The sequence below is a fragment of the Mus caroli genome, unplaced genomic scaffold, assembly GCF_978045245.1.
Source record: "Mus caroli unplaced genomic scaffold, Mus_caroli_1 scaffold_1, whole genome shotgun sequence".
Taxonomy (NCBI): Eukaryota; Metazoa; Chordata; class Mammalia; order Rodentia; family Muridae; genus Mus; species Mus caroli.
Genome location: NW_028227256.1, coordinates 56,059,953 through 56,084,498, shown reverse-complemented (window position 1 = coordinate 56,084,498; position 24,546 = coordinate 56,059,953). Strand labels below are relative to the sequence as shown.

Below are 24,546 nucleotides of genomic sequence, written 5' to 3'. Positions count from 1 at the left end.
TAGAAGCCATTGTTACTTGTGTTTGGCTTGTTGTTGTTTTTGAGATAGCATTTCACTGTGTAGCCCAGGCTGGCCTGAGCTGCTCATCACTGTGTAGCCCAGGCTGGCCTGAGCTGCTCATCACTGTGTAGCCCAGGCTGACCTGAGCTGCACACATGCTTTGCTAGGTTTGCTTCTGAAATCAGAATAAATTAAGGAACAATGTGCATATCTTTGGGATCTTTGGGTATAAAAAGCAGTTTTTTTCAAAAAATTATGTTTTTAATTGTGTGTAGATGTTTAATGATGTGTAGGTGTGGGTTTCTGCATGTGAGTATGTGCATGTGCCCGAGGAGGTCAGAGTTGTTGGGTCCCCAGGAACGAGAGTTACAGGTGGTTGTGAGCCGCCTGGCATAGTCCCTGGTAGCTGAACTTGAGTCCTCTGAAAGAACAGCAAGTGCTCTAAACCGCTGAGCTATATCTTTCCAGCCATCAACCCTATGAGAAGCAATAGTTTTTCACTGTAACTGTGGTTATAGGTCAAAAGCTTTTTGGTGTTTATTGAGAATATCTAATTTTTTTTTTCTTTTTAGTAAACAGTATTTGATATCTCAACCTATTTTTCACTGATACTGGGAATTTTTTATTGAACTTTCTAATATTCCCACAAAGCATGCTAAGAACACTAGCTCCATGTATTTAATTATTAACCTATTCCTTTTATCCTCTGTGGTAACCAGAGCAAAGGTTGTAGCATGCCCGGCTACTGTGTCACAGGAGATAGTCACTGATGGATCAGCTTGAGAGTGTAGTTTGAGGGATAGTAGATTAGGGCATAAAATTTCCTCCTATACAATTTACATCTAAATCTTCATTATAAAATGTTTTAGAAAAAGCCTTCTTTTCTTTTCTTTGGTTTTTTTTTTTTTTTTTTTTTTTTTTTTTTTGGTTTTTCGAGACAGGGTTTCTCTGTATAGCCCTGGCTGTCCTGGCATTCACTTTGTAGACCAGACTGGCCTCGAACTCAGAAATCCTCCTGCCTCTGCCTCCCGAGTGCTTGGATTAAAGGCGTGCACCACCACGCCCGGCTGCCTTCTTTTCTTAATATCTTATTTCTTCTGTTTCTTAGTTAGCAAGTAATCAGTTTAAATTTTCCTAAAAGTATTTAAGTAATAACAATTTGAGTTTTCCCAACCTTCTACCCAGGGCACCTTGCATTAAATCTATTTTCTTTTTTATGTCTATTTACTTTTTGGGACAAGGTCTTACTATGAAAGGACAGGCTCGCTAGCTTTGACCTTGAGCACCTCTTGTCTCAGCCTCTCCAGGGCTGCAGCCAGGGCCCTTTGAACCTCACCCTCCTTTTCCCATGCTTGGTTTTATAAAGTGGCTAGAGGGCATGTTAACATGCCACTAAAACCAAGGCACTGAGACAAGAGGAAGCTCGTAGATAAAGAACTAGATTTCAAGCACCATTTCCATATAGTATGTTAACTCTGCCATCAGGAGGGGTGAGACCGAAGATAAACAGTTCTGTTGTCATTGGCCTGGGATTTGCTGAGTAGCCCAGGCTGGCTTCATTCTTCTTTCTAAGCTTCCTTAATGCTGTTACAGACAGACAGATCACCATTGGATCTGTTTTAGATTTTTTTATGCAGATAGCTATAAGCATTAAACTACTGACTGCTTATGTTTTTATATACTGTGTATGTGTGTTAGCCTCTTGTAGAAGAAGCAGTTCCTGATCTTCACAGTCCACCAACCACAAGCACCTCAGCCCTCAACAGCTTGGTGGTCTCCTGTGCATCTGCTGTTGGTGTCAGAGTGGCTGCCACCTATGAAGCTGGGGCCTTGTCTCTCAAGAAAGTTATGAACTTTTACAGCACCGCCCCCTGCGAGACGGCAGCTCAGTCAGGCAGTGCTTCCACAGGCCCAGAAAGTCTGAAAGATCTCAGAGAAGAACAGGTGAAACAGGAGTCACTGCAAGGGAAGAAAAGCTCAAGTCTCATGGACATCAGAGAGGAAGAGTCGGAGGGAGGGAGTCGAAGACTCTCCCTCCCAGGATTGTTGTCACAAGGTAATGCCTCAGTGCATTGACTTCCTGAGAGTCCTGGGTGCTTCCAGCATTGCATGCTGTGATATAACAAGTTAGTCTTCCTAATGATCAGGGCTGGCATATTCTGACTCTAGTTTCTATAACCGTGGTTTATTAAAACAGTGGCTTTGAGAGAAAGCTACCAGTTTCTCTGCTTCAGAAATAGTTACAGGATGAATCTTCAGGGTTCTGCCCCCCCCCACCCCCCCACCCCCGAGACAGGGTTTCTCTGTATAGCACTGGCTGTCCTGGAACTCACTTTGTAGACCAGGCTGGCCTTGAACTCAGAAATCCGCCTGCCTCCGCCTCCCAAGCGCTGGGATTAAAGGCGTGCACCACCATGCCCGGCTGTATCTTCAGTTTTTTAACAACTATTTAAAGTTTGTCCTGCTACCACATTGATTTATAAGATTTACTTCATTAGTTATACATTGTTTTCAACACCATAAAACATTCTTTCAAAAGTTAACCTAGCAAGATATAGTGAGCCACACCTCAGTCCTGGCACTCTGGAAGCAGAGGCAGTCAGAGCTCAGGGTTGCAGGGTAGCTTGGTCTACACAGTGATTTCCCGAACAGACGGGGCCACATAGTGAGACCCTGCCTCACAACAAATAACAACAAACAACAACAACAAAGCCAAGAAAAAAAAAAAAAACCACTAACCTAGGTAGTCATCCAGATATATAAAAACTTTTTTTTTTTTAAATTTTTGTCTATGGGTGTTTTGCCTGCATCTATGTCTGTGCACCATGAACATGCCTGGTACTCATAGAAGCAGGAGGAGGGCATCAGATTGCTTGGAACTAGAATTAAATGTGGAATCAAACCCAGGTTCTCTGAAAGAGCAGCCAGTTTTCTTAACTGCTGAGCTATCTCTCTAGCACCTCTCTAGCTTTCTTCCCAGCGTAAAGTTTAAATTTTTATGTCTTAAAACTAATCCCTTATTACACTTATTTGTTATATATTTGAAATTAAAAGTTGGCTTGAAAAACATTAGCTTTTAATTATGTTTTGAAATAGATAAGTTATTTGTGAACCTTGTATTTTTTATAGCATATTCTGTTTTTGTTTATTGTTTGTTTGTTTGTTTTCTTGAGACAGGGTCTTAGCCCAGGCGGTCCTGGAACTCTTTATAGTTCAAGATGGCCTCAGACTCTCAGCAGTCTTCTTACCTTAGCAGGCAATACAAGCATGAGCTACTACACCCATTTATTTAGCATATTCTTCGGAATATAAGTTCTCTGGGATGTTGATAAATGTTACACGGAGAAGGGTTCTACAGCCAAATGTTTGGCAGTGTGACAGATTAAACTTTTAAACAGCCCTTTAATTGCAGGTCTCATGAGCATTTCTCAAGCTCTTTTTACCAGTAAAGCCACACTCTGTTGCAAAGAAGCTAAACGTATTTTTATAAACGCCATGTTGGTGATTGCTTTAGGATGTTCCGGTGAAAGCATCGTGTCTTCTGCTTCCCCACCCCTTTACCCAGCTCTTGTTTGTCTTCAGTTTCCCCCAGGCTCTTAAGGAAGGCTGCGAGGGTGAAAACGCGGACAGTGGTTCTGACTCCCACATACAGTGGAGAAGCAGATGCCCTTCTGCCTTCCCTGAGGACAGAAGTGTGGACCTGGGGGAAAGGCAAGGAAGGGCAGCTAGGGCACGGCGACGTCCTGCCCAGGTGAGTGCCACCAGCATTTACTGATGAGGATCAGCTTAGGCAATGACCTTTTTCTTGGGGTCTCCATACACCTATTTCCTCCAACAGGACAGACTACTGTGCACCATTAGTGCTGATAAAGAGCTGTCACCTTAGTCCTCAGTGCCTAACAGTACAGGACTGGAGGCTGGGCATGGTGACACACACTTTTGATCTTAGCAGGAGAGAGAGATGAGGGTGGGTAAGTGAGTTTCTGTGAGTTAGGCCAGTCTGGTCTATATAACAAGTTCCAGGCCAGCTAGGGCTACATAGAGAGACCCTGTCTCAAAACAAAAAAACCAATAAAGGACGAGAGTGTCCATGCACACTTGTCCATGTCTGTTTTGGTGTTTGTTCATCTTGGAATGCAGAACATGGTGTTAGGAATAACATTTGAGTAGTTACAGTTTAACTTACAAAGAGGAGCTGACAAGTTTCTGATCCCAAAAGATGTAGTTATGCTTCTTAAAATAGCTATTACTAAAGCATTAAAATATGTGTACATCAGGGAACACTGTCATTTTGCTTAATAGGCATTCCCAGAATTAACATGCTTGATATACGAATAGTGAAGATGTGGGATAGACTGTCTGAAGCAGTGGGCTAACATGTCTCAGCAGAGCGCAGGGAGCGGAAACCAGAGCTGCCTTTCTTCTCCCTGTGCTGCTCTCTCTTATGGTTCTGCAGCTTCCACATTTCTATTAGGATTGTACTGTGAGGTCTAGCCTGGGCTTGAATTTGCAGTGATCCTCCTGTCTGCAAGAGCTGGGATTTAGGCCCGTGTACCACTTCTAGTTCAAATTAAACTTTTGGATTACCTAATTCTTAATGGATTCTGGATAATAGGATTTAATTACTGATGACAGACAATGCTGCAGTTAAAAACTACCGAGAATTAGGTGTAATATTTGAAGTACTTTGAACATATGCACATTATTTTTGACATTTTATTTTTAACAGCACCAGCTATATAATTTGAGAAAGGCCATGATTCATGCTGAAAACACTTTTCCTGTGTGTGTGTGTGTATCTCTTTCCTTTAAGGCTTCAGCCGTTGTGTGTCAAGTGTCTGGATGGTAAAGAGGTAATCCACCTGGAGGCAGGCGGCTCCCACTCCCTCGCACTCACTGCGAAATCTCAGGTAAGAGGCTCACTGGAGTGCTGTTCTCGGTTGGATGGGAGGCTGTTCTGTTGCAACTCTCTCTGAGCAACTGTACTTTCAGGCAGAGCTGTCTCTCCTTTGAGCAGTTTGGTTTCACTGGACAGTATTTCCAGTTTATAGATGAGGGGAGGAGACCAAGAGAAGCTATCCAGCTCATCTACAAGGCATTGTTCTGGCTGGTAAAGCGTCCATTTAACTCTAGCCCGAGTTTCCAGGTAGTAGAGCCTCAGTTCCCTTATGAAGAAGATTCTTAGTGTGACACTAAGAAAAAAAGCCATTTTTGTTTTGAAATCCAATTTATAGAAAAACCCTAAGAAAAGAAGTAGTTTTCATATGTTAAGATTTCAGTTGAACAGAAATATCCCGATACTAGAAACAGACCCATGTCTTGAATGTCTTTAGGGCAGGCATGTTAGAACTATTTAGGAAACAAGACCAAGTATGCAGTAGATTCTGCCAGAGTCACTGGCTTCTTTTTGTAGGGCAAAGATTAGAACTTGGTATATTCTATTTCTAAATGGAGAAGAGACTTCAGATAAGCAAACAAATAGAATCATATGTGTTTAAGAACAAATATTATGCAATTTTTCCCCCAGAAAGCTAAGAAGTAGAAAAAAAGATTTGACATCAAATTACAACAAAGGATACACACACACACACACACACACACACACACACACACACACACATACACACATCCCAATGGGTTTAAGTAGGGCTATTTACAGGGACACACGCACCTTACCAGTGGCTGTGCCACTGAAGAAAAGGTGTCTGTGAGTGGGTTTCATTTCTATTTTTTTTTTTTAAATGGGATGAGACAAGCTCTCACTTTGTAATCCAAGCTGCTGGTACTGAAAAATTAGCTCAGACTAGAGACTTCTCCCACCTTCCTGAGTGGTGGGCTTTCAGGGCTGAGCCACTGTGTCCAGCTAATACCTATTATTTTAACAAGTAGAAAATTAATGTGAATAATTTCTACAATTATAGGTGTTTGAGAAGGTTCAGAACAAGCATGCAAGATTAAACTTCTTTGTCTGTCTGCTCCCCTGTTGTTTCTGATAGGTTTACTCATGGGGCAGTAATACCTTTGGTCAGCTTGGGCATTCTGAGTTTCCAACAACGGTTCCTCGACTCTCAAAGGTACTTTTGTAAACCTAATAGCAACATATTCTGGGATTCTGTGTTGTATGTTTAGAGAAATTGTTTTTGTAGCCAAATTTAGTTTATAAATATTTTCCTAAAATTTTTTGATTCTTTTTTTAAAAAGGCTTTATGACACAAAGCCATTCCTTTTCCACTTAAATGTAATTCTTAAAAATGTTTTTCTTCTTTTTAAAGGGCTGTAACATTTAAAGTTATACTATGCTTTATGTTCTAATAGTAACATGGAATTTTGGGAATAAACAAAAGATCAAAAAAATGTTTTTCTTCATAGCTTTAACTGTTCAATGAATATTTATAATACTCATGTCCTTTTTTTTAGCAAAAAAAAAGTCTTTTAAGCAAACTTTTACTTCTTTGGTGTATTCTTTTCTTTATTCCATCAAATAATGGCTTCTCTCTAAAGTTGAATTTGACAAGTCATAATTTTCTGGTGTGTATGTGTTTATTTTATAGCTTATACCAGGGTAAACCTATTAGTAACCTTTTTCTGTAGCAAAGCTAAAGGTTTAGATGACTCTGTTGTATAGATTGGTTTTCATTTGTGTAACGCTGTTGAGTAGTAGATTCTAGTCCCTTCTGTTTCACTCTAGGTCAGGACTTCCCAACCTTTCCCCTGCTCTAACACCTTGAAGAAATGCCCGTGTACAGCCAGTAGTGCTGGCTCCGGCTACGGTGTTTAGAGGCAGGATGGTGTGAGCCAGAAGCACATCAGAATGGGATATGGTACTAGAGCTGCCTTTCCCCGTCCAAGACAGACTCCTTGCTGAGAGTAATAGAGATTGTGAGGGATAGCTGCCTCAATTCTGAGAACGTGGTCCAAATTTAAACTATAGGCAAAATGCATGCATCTCTGCTTAAGGCCCACAGTGGTGGCTCTCCCTTCAGTGAGCTCAGTTCTTTTCAAACAAGAAGACTGGAGAAAGCATTGGGGAATGTTAAATTACTGTGTCTAGTTCTGTAGTAAATATTTTCCTTTTAAATTGGAAAGTTCTTCATTATGAGTATGTATGGATAGCCACAAAAGCCAGTAGGGGCATCTGATGTCCTGGGGTGTGAGCTCTGGCATGGGTGCTGGGACCTTGGGTCGTCTATACACGTTCAATATGTCCTCTTAACTGCTGAGCCATCCCTCCAGCCCTGCATTTAGCATGTAACATTTTCTCAATATGCAGCCCAGTTACTGTTACTTAAACACAAAGATTCATTGCCCCATCATTTTAAAACAAAGTAGAAGCACCCCTACTCATGAGGGAAAGATTTTGGGGCTAGCCCTGGTGGCACAAGCCACCTTCTTCTCAGCTTCTGGGAAGGCTGAGGCAGAAGAATTGAAATTCAAGTTCTGCCTGAGCTACAGAGCAAGCTCAAGGCCAACCTGGACAATGCAGAAAGACCCTGTTTCAGAAATAATCCAGAAAGGGTTGGGACTCTAGCTCACTGTTGGAATAGACACTCAGCAATTATGAGGCTGCAAGTTCCATCCCCAGCAAACAAAATGGAAATCTTACCAAAGACAATGCTGTAGTGTGGTGTCAGAGGACCTGAAAGTCTGGTTTGTATTTAGCCTTAGCTCCATGGAATTTGTTACAAGGTTAGTCTCACAACGTTGTATACAAAGTACAGCATGAAGGTTTGTTTTATTTGGAAATGGGTGTATATTTGTTTGTTTGTTGTGGTCTGGAGATGAGAAGGAAGTCCTTGCATGTGGTAGGCAAGACCTGTCACACTTGAGCTACAGCCACACACTAAAGCCACACACCACAGCCACTGATGGTTTGAAATCATCTTAATTAGTCTATGAAAGCTAAAAATCGTCTAGTGAGATTTGAGTTAGAGTTTTTGTTTTGATTTGAATCATAAAGCCCAGGCTGGCCTTAAATTCTAGGTTCCCCTATTTCAGCCTCCAGACTCCTGGGATTACTAATGGCCATGTGCTACCATGCCCAGTTCTGAAATTGTTTTTTTGTTTGGTTGTTTTTGTTTTTGTTTTTTTTAATTTGGTTTCCTGGCATTGAATTCAGGTCCCAGGTTTTAGAGGCAAGCACTTTTGTCCTCTGAGCCATTGCACAGGACCTCTTATGTAAGTCTCTTTAAAAATTACTTTATGTGTATGAATGTTTTGCTGGCACGTATATAAGTGCATTGCATGTGTGTCTCTGGTTCTCTGGATCTGGAGTTACAGATGGTTGTCAGCCATCGTTCTGGTTCCAGATCTTCTGCAAGTACACTGAACAGCTGAGCCATCTCTGTAGCCTCCTGAATTGGTTTTGATTGGAGATTATGTAGTCAAAACTTGTTGGCTTGCTGAACTTGGTTAGTGTTGGTAGTATACCCCTGAAATCCTGGTACTCAGGTAGTGGGGGCATTCAAAGCCAGCCTAGGGAACCCTATCTCACACATACCGACTGGGTGATTCATTCTTCTCACAGTGAAATGGTAGTCCATTATTTGGATGGTTTGATTTTAAGAACGGAGAAGGTAGCTGAGACGTAAGTAGTGGCAGTGCGTGCACATCACAGTCATTGTTGTGTAGAGCCTGGCTGGATGCACAGGGTTTACCTGATAGAGGCTGAAGGAGGCTGGAGGCTGGGAGCAGTGCTTTGCTGTAGTACACTTTCTTAATGAAGTCTTAGGAGGAAGGCCGTGCATCAGACAGGACAGTGGTAATAATAGTAAGTGGTAGGTTGCAGGGTACCTAGAAGTCTGGCTGCCGCTTTTTGATGGAAGCTCCTGGAGTACTATGTGGAGTCCTAGTGTTTGAGAGCCAGCAGTTTCTAGAGCTTGGTTCTCAAGTATTTGTTTGCATTTGTCAGGGTCAGCTGAAAGCTGGAACCCTCCTGGGTGATCTGTGGCCGAGAGCTTGCATTTCTAACATGTCTCCAGGTGATGCTGCTGCTGCTGCTGCTGTAAAGACCACTCTTTGAGAACCACTGGTCTAGGTGCATGTAGGTGGTTTCTCAGGGGTCCTGCCTGTTTCAGCATTCTGGGAGCTGGTACCAGAGAGATAGTGAGTTACAAGTGGGAACTGAATCTCAGCACCAAGGGTGCAGCTGGCAATAATGAAATCTAGCCTTTTCATTGTCTAGATTTTTTTTTCTTTTTAGGTAGATTGTTGGCACATGGCTGAGTATGGATGGGCAAAGGTACATTCTAGTGTTAGAGCAGGGTTCTAGAGCCTCCTTACTGTAGACTGTTTATAAACACCTACAAAATAACATTAAAACTAGGAGCTATGCCTTTTCCTTCCCATAGTCTATGTTTTCAGATTTTTATAAGCGTCTGATTCAAGTTTAAAAGCTGAGCCCTAGCCTTTTGCTCTCTTGTGCAGTAGGTGGGTACATTGCTGGAAGAGATCCCCTCTCACCGGCATGGCTAACTTCCTCATGCCGGCTTAAGTAATCTGTTCTCTTCCATGCAACTTAAGTTCTCCTTGGCTGCCTTGACAGATGTTATCTTTCTGTCGTTTCAGGTTAGCAGTGAAAATGGAGTCTGGAGTGTAGCTGCAGGCCAAGATTATTCCTTGTTTTTAGTGGACACGGAAGACTTCCAGCCTGGGTTGTATTACAGTGGCCGACAGGACCGTGCAGAAGGTGATACCCTGCCAGAGAATCCCAGTGGTACAAAGACTCCAGTACTTCTCTCCTGTAGTAAGGTGAACTACAGTAGAATTGAATCCTAAGGCCCACACTAGCACCGAGGAGTCTTTGAACATTGCTGACCCTGCAAAGCCCTTCTCACCCTTCCCTTCCCTCCGCTCCTCCCCTTCCTGCTGTACTCTCCCCACAGCACCCGTCACCATGTGAAATGCTGTCTGCCCTCCTGTACTGTGAGGGCCATGGGGGTAGGACTTTGTGACTCTCTGTTCATCGCTGTGTCTGCGTACGCTGTTTCATTGTCCTCGAGGCAAGGTCTTGATAAGCATGCAGCCCAGGCTGGCCTGGATCGTGCTGTGCAGACCTTCTGCCCCCTTCTCCTGAGGAACTGGGAACCCTGGTGTGTGCCGGCCGGCTGTTCTGCTCCAGTACCGTGCATACACAGTGATACACAGCTGCTGAGGCGGCACTCCCGGGAGCAATACCATGGCTGTGCTTTCTGTTTGCTTGCTTTTGGTTGTGATGCTGGGTTTGGAACTCAGGGCTTTGTTTGCACTGGACAAGAACTCACCTCTGTAACTAACCCTGGGTCCCCCCACCACACCCTCTGAGCCTTTTTTCTTTCATTTCTCTTTTGCTATGCTAGTACTGGAACCTACTCATGCAGCGAAGTCTCCCAGAGCCCTCAGGTGAATTATATCAGAAGTTCTTTCTGTTGGTGGACAGTGCTAACTTGAGGCTCCTGAGCCGAGCTCACAGAGACAGGCAGTCCCGACAAGTCACTGGTGGGACTTAACGTTGGGCCCCTGTTCCCTTGGCCCTCATTTCTGCTAGTTTAGCTGCTTCTTTCTCTTGAAGATCCACATTAATGTCTGCTTTTCTAATTCTGCCTCGTTTACTTATATACTTAGACCATTAGCTTGTTTCTGCTTTCCCCTTATTAAAGTAACTCATATCCTCACAGAGACATGTCAACAGGGGGTATAGCCCTCTATGCTGGTTCATTCCAGATTTTCTATTCTCATTGGAGAACGTGCTTCTGGACTGTAGTTTGTCGTTGGCTTTCTTGTTAATAAGCTCTGAATGTATTGAGACAAGACCTTAATTGCCAAAGGCAGCATTGGCCAAGGTTTGGCTCTTGACCTACATGTAGTCTGTTTGTGGGATGCTGACTGGCCCTGGGCAATAGCTGGCCTGTCACCGCATGCCCTGTGGAAGATTCAGTCTAGATAAAGGATGAAAGGATGAGGCTCTGGTGTGTGTCACCAGTTTCCTTGGAAGGTTAATATCCAGTGTACAGCCTGCCTGCCTGGTTAAATGAGGAAATGTAAATAAAGACATTGATTAATTTTGTTCATACTAGGAAGGTTAAAAAAGGTTCCTTTCAGAGAAGAACCTTAGCACATGCTAACTATAGACAGCTGTGACATTTATCACATATATACAGTGGGAGCTGACCACATCAGGGTAAGTGGCATGCCCATCACCTTAGACATCCTTTTTTTGTGTCAGGAACATTCAGAATCCTTTTCTACTGGCTATTTTGAGATATTCAGTGAATTCTTTTGTTTTGTGAGCCAGGGTCTCTCTGCACAGCTCTGGCTGTCTCAGAACTCACTCTGTTTCCCGAGTGTAGGTAGCATCAGACATTTCCTTTTTCCTTGCAGTTCCCTGTTTGCACTCGCCATCTTCTGACCTCACTCCCTTTGGTAACCACTGCTTTCTAGTCAGTTGCTGAGGCAATGCTCTATGTGTCTGCGCCCGACAGGTCTCGCTCTTTGCCCTTCAGTCCTGCCCCTGTTATCACAAAAAGTGAAAGTTCACTTTGGGGGCTGAGTGGTGCTCCATTATCTACACATTACCTACTTTGTTTATGTGTGTTTCTGCCAAGGGCTACCTGTGTGGCTCTTCTGTACCTTGGCCCTTGTGAGCCGCGTGTGACTACAGATGTCATCGTGACATGCTGCTTTGAGTACTGAGTAGTACTCAGTACTGAGCACTGGGGCTGGTGGATCCTGTAATAGTTCTTCTTATAGGTTGGTTTGTTTGTTTGTTTCAGGGGCCACCATCCTGTTTTCTTTGCTGGCCATACTAATTTAAGTTTCTATCAATGAGTAGGAGTCCCTCTTTTTCCATTTTCTTTTTCTTTTTTTTTTTAAAAAGATTTATTTATTTATTATATGTAAGTACACTGTTGCTGTCTTCAGATGCACCAGAAGAGGGAGTCAGATCTCATTACAGGTGGTTGTGAGCCACCATGTGGTTGCTGGGATTTGAACTCAGGACCTTTTAAAGAGCAGTCAGTGCTACCTCTGAGCCATCTCTCCAGCCCCCCCCCTTTTCTTTTTAATGAAATTAAATTAATTCTGTCTTTTTGGTGATGGCCATCCTAAGTGATTCTATTGGCCATTTGAGGATCCTCAGGAAAATTCCACGTAGGTCAGTTTCCCACTTTTCAATTGCATTATCTGGCATTTTTTTGTTACTGAGATTATTCAGTTCCTTTTTCACTCTGGATATTACCCCTTTGTTGGATGAATAGTCCAAAGATATTTTCTCCTGTTCTGTAGATTGTCCCTTCACTTTATTGCTCCCCGCCCCCCCCCCCCCCCAAAAAAAAAGGTTTCAGTGTAATACGGTCTCATTTGTCAGCTTTTCTTTGGCTGCTTGTGTTTTAGGGTCATATCCAGAAAAACCTTTGTCCAGGCCAATATCTAGAAGCACTTCTGCGTTTTCCTTAATTTGTTTCTTGATTTTGATTTGTGAAGTAGAGTCTCCTATTCAAGGCTAGCCTCAAATTGATCCTCTGTCTGGGATCGCAGGTGTGTGCCACCATACCCGCTCTTTTTTTTTTTTTTTTTTTTTCTTGATGCATGGTTTCACACTGTGGGCCAGACTAACCTAGAACCCAGTATGTGGCCAGGGTGGCCTTGAACTGCCAGCATTCCTCCAGCTTCCCCTGAGTGCTGGGATTATAGGCATGAGCCATCCTATCTGGCTCTGTGTTGGCACTTGAAAGAGACGGGATTGTGCAGAGGCCTTGCTATGCATGGAGGAGCTCAGGGCTCCTCCTTGTTCTCACTAATCTTGTCTCATGTAAGTGAGTCTTGAGATGTGTAACTCTCTTCTCTTCTCTTCTTTTCTTTTCTTTCTTTCTTTCTTTCTTTCTTTCTTTCTTTCTTTCTTCTTTCTTTATTGTTGTTATTTTTGCTTTTTTTGAAACAGGGTTTTCTCTGTGTAACTCTTGACTGGACCTCCAGAAACTCACCCTGTAGACCAACCTGGCCTCAAACTCACAGAGATCTGCCTGCCTTTGCCTCCAGAGTGCTGAGCTGTGTAACTCTTTTATCATTGGTGTCTTTGTATGTCTAAGGTATCTTGGAAATGAGTAGAATTAGGTATATATGGTTATTCACATTTAGCAGTGGTATGTGAGTACACCAACTCCAAAGCAAATGAGAAGGGCTCTGATATGCACTGTTTGTAAATCTTCACTTTTAAGCTATTGGCAGTTTAATGACTGCTTACCAGCACCTGGTATCTGAACCTTTGGCTCTTGTCTGCTGCTGTGAGCCCATACAACATGCCAGATTGCTGATTATAAATGATATTTTATCCTTAATCTTTTTATTTTCTCCCTGTTTTAGCTTGGATACATAAGCAGAGTAACAGCAGGAAAAGATAGCTATCTAGCCTTGGTGGATAAGAATATCATGGGATACATCGCCAGTCTCCATGAGTTGGCTTCTACAGAAAGACGGTTTTACTCAAAACTAAGCGAAATCAAATCACAGATACTTAGGCCTCTTCTCAGTTTAGGTAAGTTGACACCTTCCACTGCCTGCATCCCCAGATCATCCGGGCTCTTGTTTTAGCTGTTCTTTCTGTATTGTCAAGAGGCACGTTTGTTTGTTTGCTCATTTGCTTTTGTAGACATGGTGTCCTGTAGCCTCACTATGTAGCTGAGGAAGAGCTTGAACTCTTGATCCTTTTGTCGCCACCATCCAGTTGCTGAGGCTGCAGGTGGAAGCTCCCATGCCTGCCTTTTTTGTGGTTGGTTGTATGTTTGTTTGTTTGTTTCAGGCCCAGGCTGACCTCAGACAGTCAGTCTCACCATTACCTGGGACTATAAGCATGCGCCACGGTGCCTTGCTTGCTTTAAGAAAGCTGTTTGTGTTAATGGTTTATTCCCTACCCCACACCCCTATGCTCCAAGCAATTCACAGCTGTTTGCCTGGATGCCCCAACTCTGTCTTCATATTCCCCTGAGCTCCTTCTTCCTGTACCCATAGCGACTAGAGCTTTAGGAAGAGGTGGCCAAGGAGAAAAGTATCTTCTTTGGGAAAGTTGTGCCTAGGACTTCTGCATCCTAGTCCTTACACACCTTATAACTCCCACAGACTTTTTTCCCCTAATTTTTTTCTTACAGTTCTTAGAATTATATCATTCATATATGTGAGTCAATTAACTAGATGTTTAGTCGGTCACAAAGAGGAGTTGGAAGTGATGCAGTATGGCAGAGGAAGTAGTTCCCATAGTTCCTGGGCTGCCCCATCCTTGTGTCCAGGGTATTTGGGGTCTCTAGGACATTAGTAAGGCATACATAGTGAGGGCTGGGAGCTGGGCTAAATGATCAGTCCCTATCTCCAAAACAAACAGCCCTCTCAGCAAGCAAAACAACCTTTCCCTGTCCTGCCAGGTTTTCTAGGTTTGGCCCTGTACATGGACAACAGAGATGGGCAGAGATGGGGCTTTCTCTCTTCCTCTTACCCCGTAGCCACTGTTAGGGCTCAGGATTTAAGCTAATGGTCCAGCACGTTAGTTTCACCCTTGTAAGGAAATGCAGGCTTGTGTGCTGAGCTTGTTGTTTCTAGTGGAAAAATACCTACTGTAACAGCTAACTCAGCAATTTGCTTTTGTTTATTTGGATTTTGTTTGCTCTTTAGTTTTTGAATTAGGGTCTTACGTAGTCCTCCTTAGCCTTCAAATCTCCAAAGATGATTGAACTTGCATTCCTCTTGCCTGCAGCTATAGCTTGGACCACCACTCCTGACTAATGTAACCACATTTGGGAATACAGTCCCTATGTAACTTGAGGGTTTTTATTTTTTGTTTGTAATCTGTTTTGCTTTGTAAGGGTTATAGAGCCCCTGTTGTTGGGCTCTCAGGAATTATGGGACTTGGGCAAGAGAAAGAAGCAACAGGGACTTCCTGGGTTGTTTTGAAGAAAGGGGAGTCTACTGACTGACCAGGTCTCGATTTCTCTGTTGGTCTTTGTTATTCTCTTCTTCAGCCTCACTGCTAGAAATGAGGAACTGCAGTCTAGGAAAGTCAGATAATTAGCTGTGCCCTAAAATTGAGAGTGACCAAGGCCCCCTGAAGTGTAAGTTACCCGTGTGCTGAAGAATTGGCCTTCTCCCTGGGTCCAGTGCATCAGCAGCCAATGCAAAAAGTTTAAGATGCTAAATAAGAGCAGAGCCCAGACAGGCTTAGTTGCTAGAGTGATACCCGGCATGCTCGAGGCCCTGAGTCAGTTCCCAGCCCTGCATAAGACATATCTGTTTTACTCCTTTGGTTCAGGGTCTCGTACTGAACCTGGAACTCACTAGTTTTTAGCTAGACTGGTGACAGCAAGCTCTGGGATCCTCCTTCCTCCCAACATCCATTTCCACTTGAGGTTGTAGGTCAGGTCTTCCTATTTGCACTTTTAACTACCGAGCCATCTCAGGGATTACTGAAGTTGATTTTTGTAACGTTTTTGGAAGTGGTTTGCGTTCCATAGATTAGAACTTGTTTCAACAGAGTAAGTATTCTCAGAAAGGGCAAACTCATAAGAAAGCATCTGGTTTTCATGTTGTTATCATTTTGTTGTAGAAAATTTGGGCACAGTGACCACTGTCCAGCTGTTGCAGGAAGTTGCCAGCCGGTTCAGCAAGTTGTGTTACCTCATTGGGCAGCATGGAGCCTCACTAAGCAGCTACCTACAGGGCATGAAGGAAGCCAGGAGCCTGGTCATCATGAAGCACTCAAGTCTTTTCCTGGACAGCTACACAGAGCAAGTATCTGTCCCACGTCATGTGCAGTCACAGCAAGGGGAATCTGCAAGGGGAGTCTCTCCTCAGTCAGAGGAGAGTGGACAGGGACAGTGCTGCTAGGCAGGGGAACTGAGAAGCAGTGTTACCTTAGCCAGCCATAGTTTGGCAGTGCTCAAGTTCAGTCTTCTTCCTGAAGGGGAAAAGGGTAACAAGGAGTTCTCGTATTCCCTTCTGTTAGGATCTGGAATGTCGCATGGCTTCAGAAGGACCACGCCCGGCCAAATAGTTCCACGTGAGGTTTATTGGGAGAGAGAGGAGTAAGGTGGCAGCAGAAAGAGAAGGGGGGAAGGGAAGGAGGGGAGAGAGAGAGAGAGAGAAAGAGAGAGAGAGAGAGAGAGATCGGGGGCCCTTTCTTTATATATGGGTGATGATGTAATCACAGGTAAAGGTGGGAAATGAGCCAAGTGGATTCTGGGAATATGGTGGCTGTTGCCTTGGCAACAGGTGTTCAGGTCCCACCTATGTGATATCACAGGTCTTGGAGGTCCTGATACCAACACTTTCTATGTCCAGCAGCGGGTGATAGCATACTTTATTTACACACACTATTCTGTCATAAGTCTGCTTGTTTTGTTTACTTAAGGAAATTATACCAAAATATGAGGAAATAAAGAACAAACTTATTTCCAGCTGTGAGTGTGAAGCTGTTCTGAGCCTGCTTTTAACTGCTGTGTGATGGGACACTGCAGCTACATTTAACATAAATGTGTAACTCCAAGGCTGGTTGACTACTCAAGGTTCTTTGCATGTTTGTAAGAAAAATACACCAAGTATATTTGTAAACTTAAACTATTTCTCATTTTTTCTTGATTTTTATTTTGGTATGATGGAGGCATTAATTTAAGTGTTATTTTAATGTAGACCAGGTGACACTGTTAGTCTGAAGTATGTGTTGTTTTTATATGTAGTTCATTTGTTCTCCATCCATCTGACAGAAACGGACCCAGTGTCAGCAAGTGCCAGGCACTGCACAGAGTTACAGCGTGGGGTCAGCGAGAAACACCTGTTGTGGGGAGTTCCTGTCATGCCCGTGGTTTCCTTGGGTTATAAATATCCCAAGGACTAATGAACTCGTGTTTATTATCGAAAGCTACAGGCAATGCTAATCAAAAGGGTATTTAAAGTTGCCCTTTCCTCCCTACCAATTGAAATCACCTCCTGCAATTACCTTAGGATTTTCCTTCCAAACTTAGTGTAAGTGACTTCAGCCCCAGGCAAATTAAAGTTACTGGAAGCTGTTGTCTAGGAAGAAATATCTTTATTCTTCTAACTCATGAAACTTAAAAAAAAAAAGATAGAACTTGACATTTAGTTTATTTTTACAATTAGACTTTGTTATTTGCATGAAGTTTCAGCTTCATTATGCAGTTTTCTGTTTTTGTCTTGTAATTACCACCATACCTCCATTTCCTTTTCTTTCTATTACTTACGGCCTTTTGCTTTAAAAAGCAGTTTTTGATACCTTGGCTACTGTTTAAAGTGGAATAACTATTCCTATAGGTAAGATAAATAAAACTAACTTACATCTTAAAGGACTTTACCACAGTGGCTCCTGTTTTGGAAGACTCTGTCCCCGTCAGTATCAGTTGCTTGCTAGCCCAAGAGTATGAAGAGAGCCTCCTGTTCAGAGCAGCTTGCCTCCTCCCTCCGCTTGCTCTAGAGCATTGGTTGCATTAATCAGCATGTTCTGCTCTCAGCCCCCTTCACCCCCAAGTGTTTTTGTAGCCTTCACCATTCATTTTCTGACGATTCAATTGGAGAACTTGAAATGAAGATTAAATTTCCATTTAAAATCCTACAGTTTCAAGCATGTTTTCTCCAGCTTGTTTGGTTTGGAAGACCTGCCTGCCAGGCAGGTCTGAATGGCACAGTGCTTTTGAAATCTCTTTATGTTACTATCCCTACTGTCCTTGCATTGATCACTCACCTGCTGAATCTACCTGTTGTCTTCTTCATTAACATTGAGGTCACAAAGTTCTCAAAGTCATGAAGAAGATTTCAGAAGTGACTACATATGCACTTGAAACTTCACTCCATCACTAATGCCTGTGTCTGTTTTTTTCCACCCAAGGTACTGCACATCAGTTTCAAATTTCCTGGTTATGGGAGGATTCCAGCTTCTTGCTAAGCCTGCCGTGTAAGTACTCTACTCCTTTCAGTTATCCTTCTCACAGCCATAGAGGATAGTGAGTGAGTTCTTGTTAGGTTTTTCTCTTTTATTTTTTCTGTTTTTGTTTAATTCTTTAGAGTTTCATTAAAAATGTTTTTTATCATATTCTTTGCCCTTTTCAAGCTTCTCCCTGACTGTTGTGTGTTTACTGTCACATTGTCTGTGAGTTCATCTGTTTATCAGCCCTGTTATGTCTGGAAGATGGTGTTTCCTTGAAGTTACCACCTTGGGCTTAAAATCTTTCTGCCTCCTCTTCTGCATAGATCCCTGAGCCTTGAGGGGAAGGGTGTGATAAAGGCATTTAATTTAGGCTTGAGTGCTCCCGTTACAGATGGCTGTGAGCCACCATGTGGTTGCTGGGAATTGAACTCAAGACCTCTGGAAGAGCAGTTGGTGTTCTTAGCTGCTGAGCCATCTCTCCAGCCCTGCAGCTAAGCTTATTTATTCTTGGGAAGAAGGAGCTTGGGGAATCTAGTTAGTTTCAGAAACTTCCTGCAAGTATTTGTACTTGTTTACCTTCCTGCTTTTGGACCTTCCCTGCAGGACAGAATGTTTCAGTCTCAGAGGAAACTGTTCATGACATGTCACTGTCCTTCCAGCTCTTAGATTCTCTCTCCTCTCTTCTTCGATGATCCCTAAGACTTGGAGGGATGGCTGTAGATATCCACCTACGGATAAATATTAGCCACTAGGCCCCAGCAACGGCCTTTTGTTCTCTGTGAGTGGAGGCTGATAACACAGGCGAGGTACTTTCCTGGCTGGAGTCTAGTTATTTATTCATGATTTTCAAATTATAATCTATCTTGTCAGAAGTGTGCTTCCTTTTTATATTTTCAAAGAGTGGTTGCTGTTTCTCATTTTGTAAAATGTTATATTAGCATATATTAATTATACATAATAAAGCTTAATTGCAGCATTTACATACACGTGTAGAGTGTACTTTGATCGCATTGCCCTCTCTTCCCACTCCCTCTATCCCTTCCTCTTTTCAATTACCTCCCTTCCTCTTTTGTGGCTTTTTTTAAAAGTTATTTTTAATGTTTTAATGTCTTTCTTTCTGCCCCTGTGTTATTGTTAAGAGTGCTTTTACCAGGAGCATGGCTATTCCAGAGCATCATATCAGTGACTATGCCACTGAAGAAAGTGCCTCTGCCTTCCATATTACCCAACCATTAATTATTTCTTAGAGTCCTTTGGGAAGGGTGGAGACTCTCCTTTTATATTTCATCAACTTCTGCTGTTTTATTTGTGTTCACCTACTAGTCTTTCAGATTCATAAATTTACAGTTCATTAATTTATTATTATATGTTGTTGTTATTATTTACTATATTATCACTCTTATTTTGACAGGGTGGCCCAGACTAGGTTTCAGCTTGCTGTGTAGCTAAGGTTCTCCTTAAACTCCTGACCCTGCTTCCTCTTCCTCCTGAATACTGGGATTTTAGGTGTGTACCACCACACCTGGCTTGTCTTAGTCCTGTAATTATAATTCAATGCTCAGCTTGTGTTGACAGTTGAAGGGAAAGGAAGAACGTGGAAGTATTTAGTTCCATGCTAGTGGTTTGCAAAGGGAGCTTTCTTTCCCACTGAAGTTTGTGTTCAGCTGTGGCCAGACCTGTGAGATTCCTTTGACTTTGGGCTGTGAAAATAACAGAATGGTGTGTCATTTGTCATTTATCCTCTTAAACTGTGAGATGCCTGATCATTTCCTGGAACATGGGGAAAGATCTGTTACTAGCGACTTTTATGTTGCTACCATTGTTACACCTTGCACTTTAAAAATATTATAATTCTGTTATTCATACCTGGGTCATGTTACTGTATCTATATTCATTTTATAACACCTTCTATGTCCTATCATTCAGATCGGTCATGCCAGATGATCCACTGATTCTTTTTCCCTCTTTTCCAGTGATTTCCTAAATAAAAACCAAGAACTCTTGCAAGATTTGTCAGAAGTGAATGATGAGAACACTCAGTTGATGGAAATCCTGAACATGCTGTTTTTCTTGCCAATCAGACGACTTCATAATTATGCAAAAGTTTTGCTTAAGCTCGCCACTTGCTTTGAAGTGGTAGGTTTCCTGTGTGCCCCTCCAAATACTGGGGAAGCCAAGAGTCAAAGTAGTTTGTTTGCATTAAGCTCCTTAAGATGTTGGGTCCCGTTAAGCTAATATTTATGTGTGTTTAATTAAGATTTCTTTCTCTGTGAAATAGTAGACGTAGAAAGGATAGCAGGCTAGAACAAGCTTGTTTTCCACGCTGTGGATTCGTATCTGCTCAGGTCCTTATTCAGACCATATTCAACCCATAGTGAGAGCTGCTCCTGCATGTGCCAGGGAGTGTGGAGTGCATGCTGACTCTCTCTCTTTCTTTCTTTTCTTATTTGGATTTTCAAGACAGGGTTTCTCTGTGTAGCCTTGCTTTGTAATCCAGGCTGGCCTTGAATTCAGAGATCCGCCTGCCTGTGCCTCCCCAGTGCTGGGGTTAAAGGCATACACCATCACACCCATCTTTGCGGTCACTGTTCTGAGCATGCTCTGTATTCTTTAATTCATACACCAACCCTATAGAATAGCTGTGACCATTATCCCTCTTTACAGATGAGAGAATTGAGGCACACTTGAAAAGTAGAGAGCTAGAATTCACATCTAGACACTCTGACATCAGTCTGTTCTTTTAACTACTCCACTTACAGGATTTTTTTTCTCTTATGTAAGCTACTAACCAAACCATTGCATTGTCTTGTGTGTTTACTATCTCTTGTGTTTTTATAAGTTCCCAGGAGACAAAGATCATGGCCTTTGGTCACTTAGAAACTTATTAATGTTTCTTAAATGACTGTGGCAGACTGTGAGATCTTGGGATGTAATTACTCATGAATGGGAGGGCCTGGCCTTTCATCTCACCTTTGCTCATTCGCACATGCACAGCAGTTACACTTTCTCATGGGAGGTGGTTTCCTTTGCTTTGGTTTTGGTTTTGGTTTGGTTTGGTTAGCTTTTTTAAGCAGGGTTTCTCTGTATATCTCTGGCTGTCCTGGAACTTTGTAGACCAGGCTTGCCTCGAACTAAGAGATCTGTCTGCCTCTGTCTCCTGAGTGATGGGATTAAATGTGTTTGCCTTTGTTAAAGGGTTTTGTTTTTGTTTTTAATTAAAAATGGCAGTATATGCGTGAGCATTTTGCCCACATGTATGTGTGTGCACTGTGTGCTTGGCTGGGGCCTATGGAAGTCAGAAGAGGGCATCAGAATCCCTGACACTGAGCTTACAGATGGTTTGGCTCTGAAGGCTTGGTGCATAGACCCCCAGATACTTTTGAGGGTTTGCAAGGTCGGAGTGCTTTGCTGACACAGGAAGACATTGCTTTTTCTCTGTAGTGTACGCATTGGTAGTGCACAAGCAGAGGTCACAGCAGGAACCAAGGCAAGTGACACCACACCACACCAGCCTCAAGCCTGCAGTTAAGACCAACACTACTAATTCCCTGAAAGGTGTCCAGGATGAACCATACGGATGACTGTATGCTGTACTCTTGGCTGCCCTTGAAGTTGTGGCAGTCCTTCTCTGTCAGCTTCCAAAGCGCTGGGAGTGGATGCCTGTCAAACTGAACTTTTAAGAGCAAAATACATGGAGACATGTGTTTGTAATTTTGAGCTTGACAATTTCTCAATACTTAGAATATCTTTCTGATGAGAAAAGTACCAATGTTATTTTTTGGTATATAAAAGGTATCATTTGGATGTTGTATATAATTTAGTCAGTATTTTTCAAATGTTCAGACCACTATGTTACAAAATGACATATACAAAGCCAAGGTAGACCTGTAGATTTTAACACAGTAAAAATTTTTGTATTACATTAAATTGTTAATGACATTTCAATTTATTTGACTGTATATGTGTGTATGCGCACGCGTGCAAGTTGAAGTTAGAGGACAATGTGGCAGGAATTAGTTCTCTCCACCAAGTAGGTTCTAGGTTATCAGGGTTGGCTGCAAGGACTTTTCCCACTGAGACATATCATCAACTCAACTAGTTAATTTAATAGAACAGTATAACATTGGTTGCCCGTCTCCCAGATTACAGATTACAACACCTTTTAGGAAACTACTGGTTAGCAAGTTTTCTTTAAATGTGTACCAGGGGAATATCCACAGTTGTTTGAAATAGCTATTAAAATACTCCATTTTCAAACTAGCTATCTTTATACAATCAAATGTTCTATGTCTATTTCAACTAAGCAGTATAACATAACAGATTAAAAGCAAAGCACAGCTATTGTCTCAAAAGCCAGGTAATAATGGGACTTTTAAATAGTGTGAGCCAGTGTCATTTTTTCAGTAAAAATTCTTCCTGTTTTGGGAACTGACAGTTGTTATTTATAATCTTGTTGGAAGTGAGTTAATCAGTGTTTTATATTTGTATTTTCTAACATGATAGTATCTATAGTCTCAGGCCACCTGTCCAAGACCAGAGGACCCTGGGAACAAAGCATGAGGCCACTCTCTGGGTCCTGCAGCTCTGCAGCTCTCTTCCCAGGACTGTGCCAGTGTCTGCCCCTGCTCACACGCGCTTTACTGGCGCACTCGGAGACCAGCCCGTTCCCTGGCTCCCTTTACTGTGCACCTGTGTTCTCAGGCTGAATTGTCTTCCTGTGTTGACTGTAACTCGTCTGAACCGCTCATAGGCTGAAGCTCGTGGGCAGTGTTTTATGCTCTTACCTCCTTGTTCATTGGTCTCTAGACATCTCCAGAGTATCAAAAGCTGCAGGATTCCAGTTCTTGCTATGAGTCTCTTGCTCTCCATCTTGGCAAGAAGAGGAAGGAAGCAGAGTACACACTGAGCTTCTGGAAGACCTTTCCTGGGAAAATGACGGTAACCCCGCCCACTGTCGCTGTTCCCTCCGGCCCTCCTTGCTTGTTGGTAACAGTAGTGTTGGATGATGCCCTCCTGGGAATGCAGTCTTGAGTGTTCTGAATCCCAGCACCTTCCCTGGTTCCCAGGAGCCCTCTGCAGCCTTTGCCCTTTGGTTTGCTTGCTACTGTTTTAATCTCCTGTGTGGTCCTAAAATCTAGTTTTAGGAAATGTCTGATGCAGCAATAAGCTATGACTAAAAGGGAGTCTGAAGGCTCACTGAAGTTTGTGTTTACTTGCTTGTAGGATTCCTTGAGGAAGCCAGAGCGCCGGCTTCTGTGTGAGAGCAGTAACCGAGCCCTCTCCCTGCAGCATGCCGGCAGGTTTTCTGTGAATTGGTTCATTCTCTTCAACGATGCCCTGGTCCATGCTCAGGTAGGCTGGGTTCTTAGCTGAAAAGAACTGTCCACTTGGAAAGTGGACAGTTGTGAGCTGCTTCATGATGGGCTTTGTTGAAAATGTGGTATTGGACAATTTCACTGTTACACGAATGTCAGTGTACTCATAGAAATCTGGAAGGTACAGCCTACTGTAGACCCAGGCTGTCTGGTACCACCTAGTGCTGCCAGGCTGTGGCCCACACACTGGGTTATTGTACTTGAAGACTGTTAGCAGCCATAACACTATGGTAAACATTAGTGTATCAGAATATATACACCATGTACATCATAGTATAGCTATCTTTAAGATCACTAGGCAAAAGGGATTCATTGTTGCTTTTGGGACTGTCATCGTCTTATGACTGATATGTCATTACATAGCACATCGTATACTGTCAATTTATTTTAAGCATTGTTATGATTTATTTGTAATTATTGAGCAAAAGAATGTTTATCTCCTGTGGTGTTTGCGATATTTGAGATTTGTGTGTGTGTGTTTGTGTGTGTGTGTGTGTGTTGTTGCTAATTGCAGTTGAATCCAGGAACTCTTAAATATGAAACACCTCCTCTCTCATTAAGCTGCATGCTGAGCCAAAAAATTTTTTTTCTAGCTTGAGAATGAGTGTCAGCTATGGGAAAGGGTTCTTGTAGCAGAGATGGGAAGATCCAGCAGAGGTAGCAATGTTTTGGTGATATAGCAGAGATCTTAACCATCTCAAGGGGCTAGTACTGTAATGACGTGGAAAGACTTAATAGAGACGTGAGGGTGGAGCAGACTTGTCACAGATGTGCCTTCATGTTCTCTTTCAGTTCTCCACACACCACGTGTTCCCTTTGGCCACACTCTGGGTAGAGCCACTTTCTGAAGAAGCTGGTAGTGTGTGAGTGCCTCTTCTCCTACGTTTATTTCCTTAAGTGGGGTGGTCGGGTTAGTAAACTTCTCGTCCTCACTTCCCAACACATGAGAAGTGCCCCTTGCTAATGAAGTGTCCTGTGTGCCGGCCATGGTAAGCGGCAGGTGGGCGTCCCCATGCCTCCATGCTGTGGTGACAGAGCACTGATTCTGTGTATCTTGTCCCTTGTGTGGAGCTCAGATTACAGCATGAGCCCTTAAGCTACTTCTCTTCTCCCCATGGGGTGGGGGAGGATGTCTGCAAGGACAGGTTGCCTATTGGTGCTTATCCATGTTAACATTTTAGGAATGGCTTAAAGATAACCACACCTGAAGAACAGTTCACACTCATTTCTTCAACACCCCAGGAAAAGGTTAGTGATTGCTTCTATCTTGGCCTTTTC

At 42.8% G+C, this 24,546-nt stretch overlaps 1 protein-coding gene across 3 annotated transcripts in view; it reads left to right on the top strand.

Annotated features, from left to right (window-relative positions):
• The window catches only part of Als2 (alsin Rho guanine nucleotide exchange factor ALS2), a 72,604-nt gene that overhangs the window by 24,871 nt on the left and 23,187 nt on the right, over positions 1 to 24,546 (top strand). For all 3 annotated transcript variants that reach the window (XM_029482838.2, XM_021164704.3, XM_085837611.1), the window contains 13 exons: positions 1,699 to 2,056; positions 3,583 to 3,751; positions 4,814 to 4,910; positions 5,997 to 6,074; positions 9,565 to 9,747; positions 13,336 to 13,507; positions 15,563 to 15,743; positions 17,855 to 17,920; positions 19,867 to 20,029; positions 22,700 to 22,831; positions 23,117 to 23,245; positions 24,061 to 24,131; positions 24,450 to 24,516. In XM_029482838.2, coding sequence (XP_029338698.1) covers positions 1,699 to 2,056; positions 3,583 to 3,751; positions 4,814 to 4,910; positions 5,997 to 6,074; positions 9,565 to 9,747; positions 13,336 to 13,507; positions 15,563 to 15,743; positions 17,855 to 17,920; positions 19,867 to 20,029; positions 22,700 to 22,831; positions 23,117 to 23,245; positions 24,061 to 24,131; positions 24,450 to 24,516 — 1,866 coding nt within the window. The remainder of the gene's footprint in view (positions 1 to 1,698; positions 2,057 to 3,582; positions 3,752 to 4,813; positions 4,911 to 5,996; positions 6,075 to 9,564; positions 9,748 to 13,335; positions 13,508 to 15,562; positions 15,744 to 17,854; positions 17,921 to 19,866; positions 20,030 to 22,699; positions 22,832 to 23,116; positions 23,246 to 24,060; positions 24,132 to 24,449; positions 24,517 to 24,546) is intronic.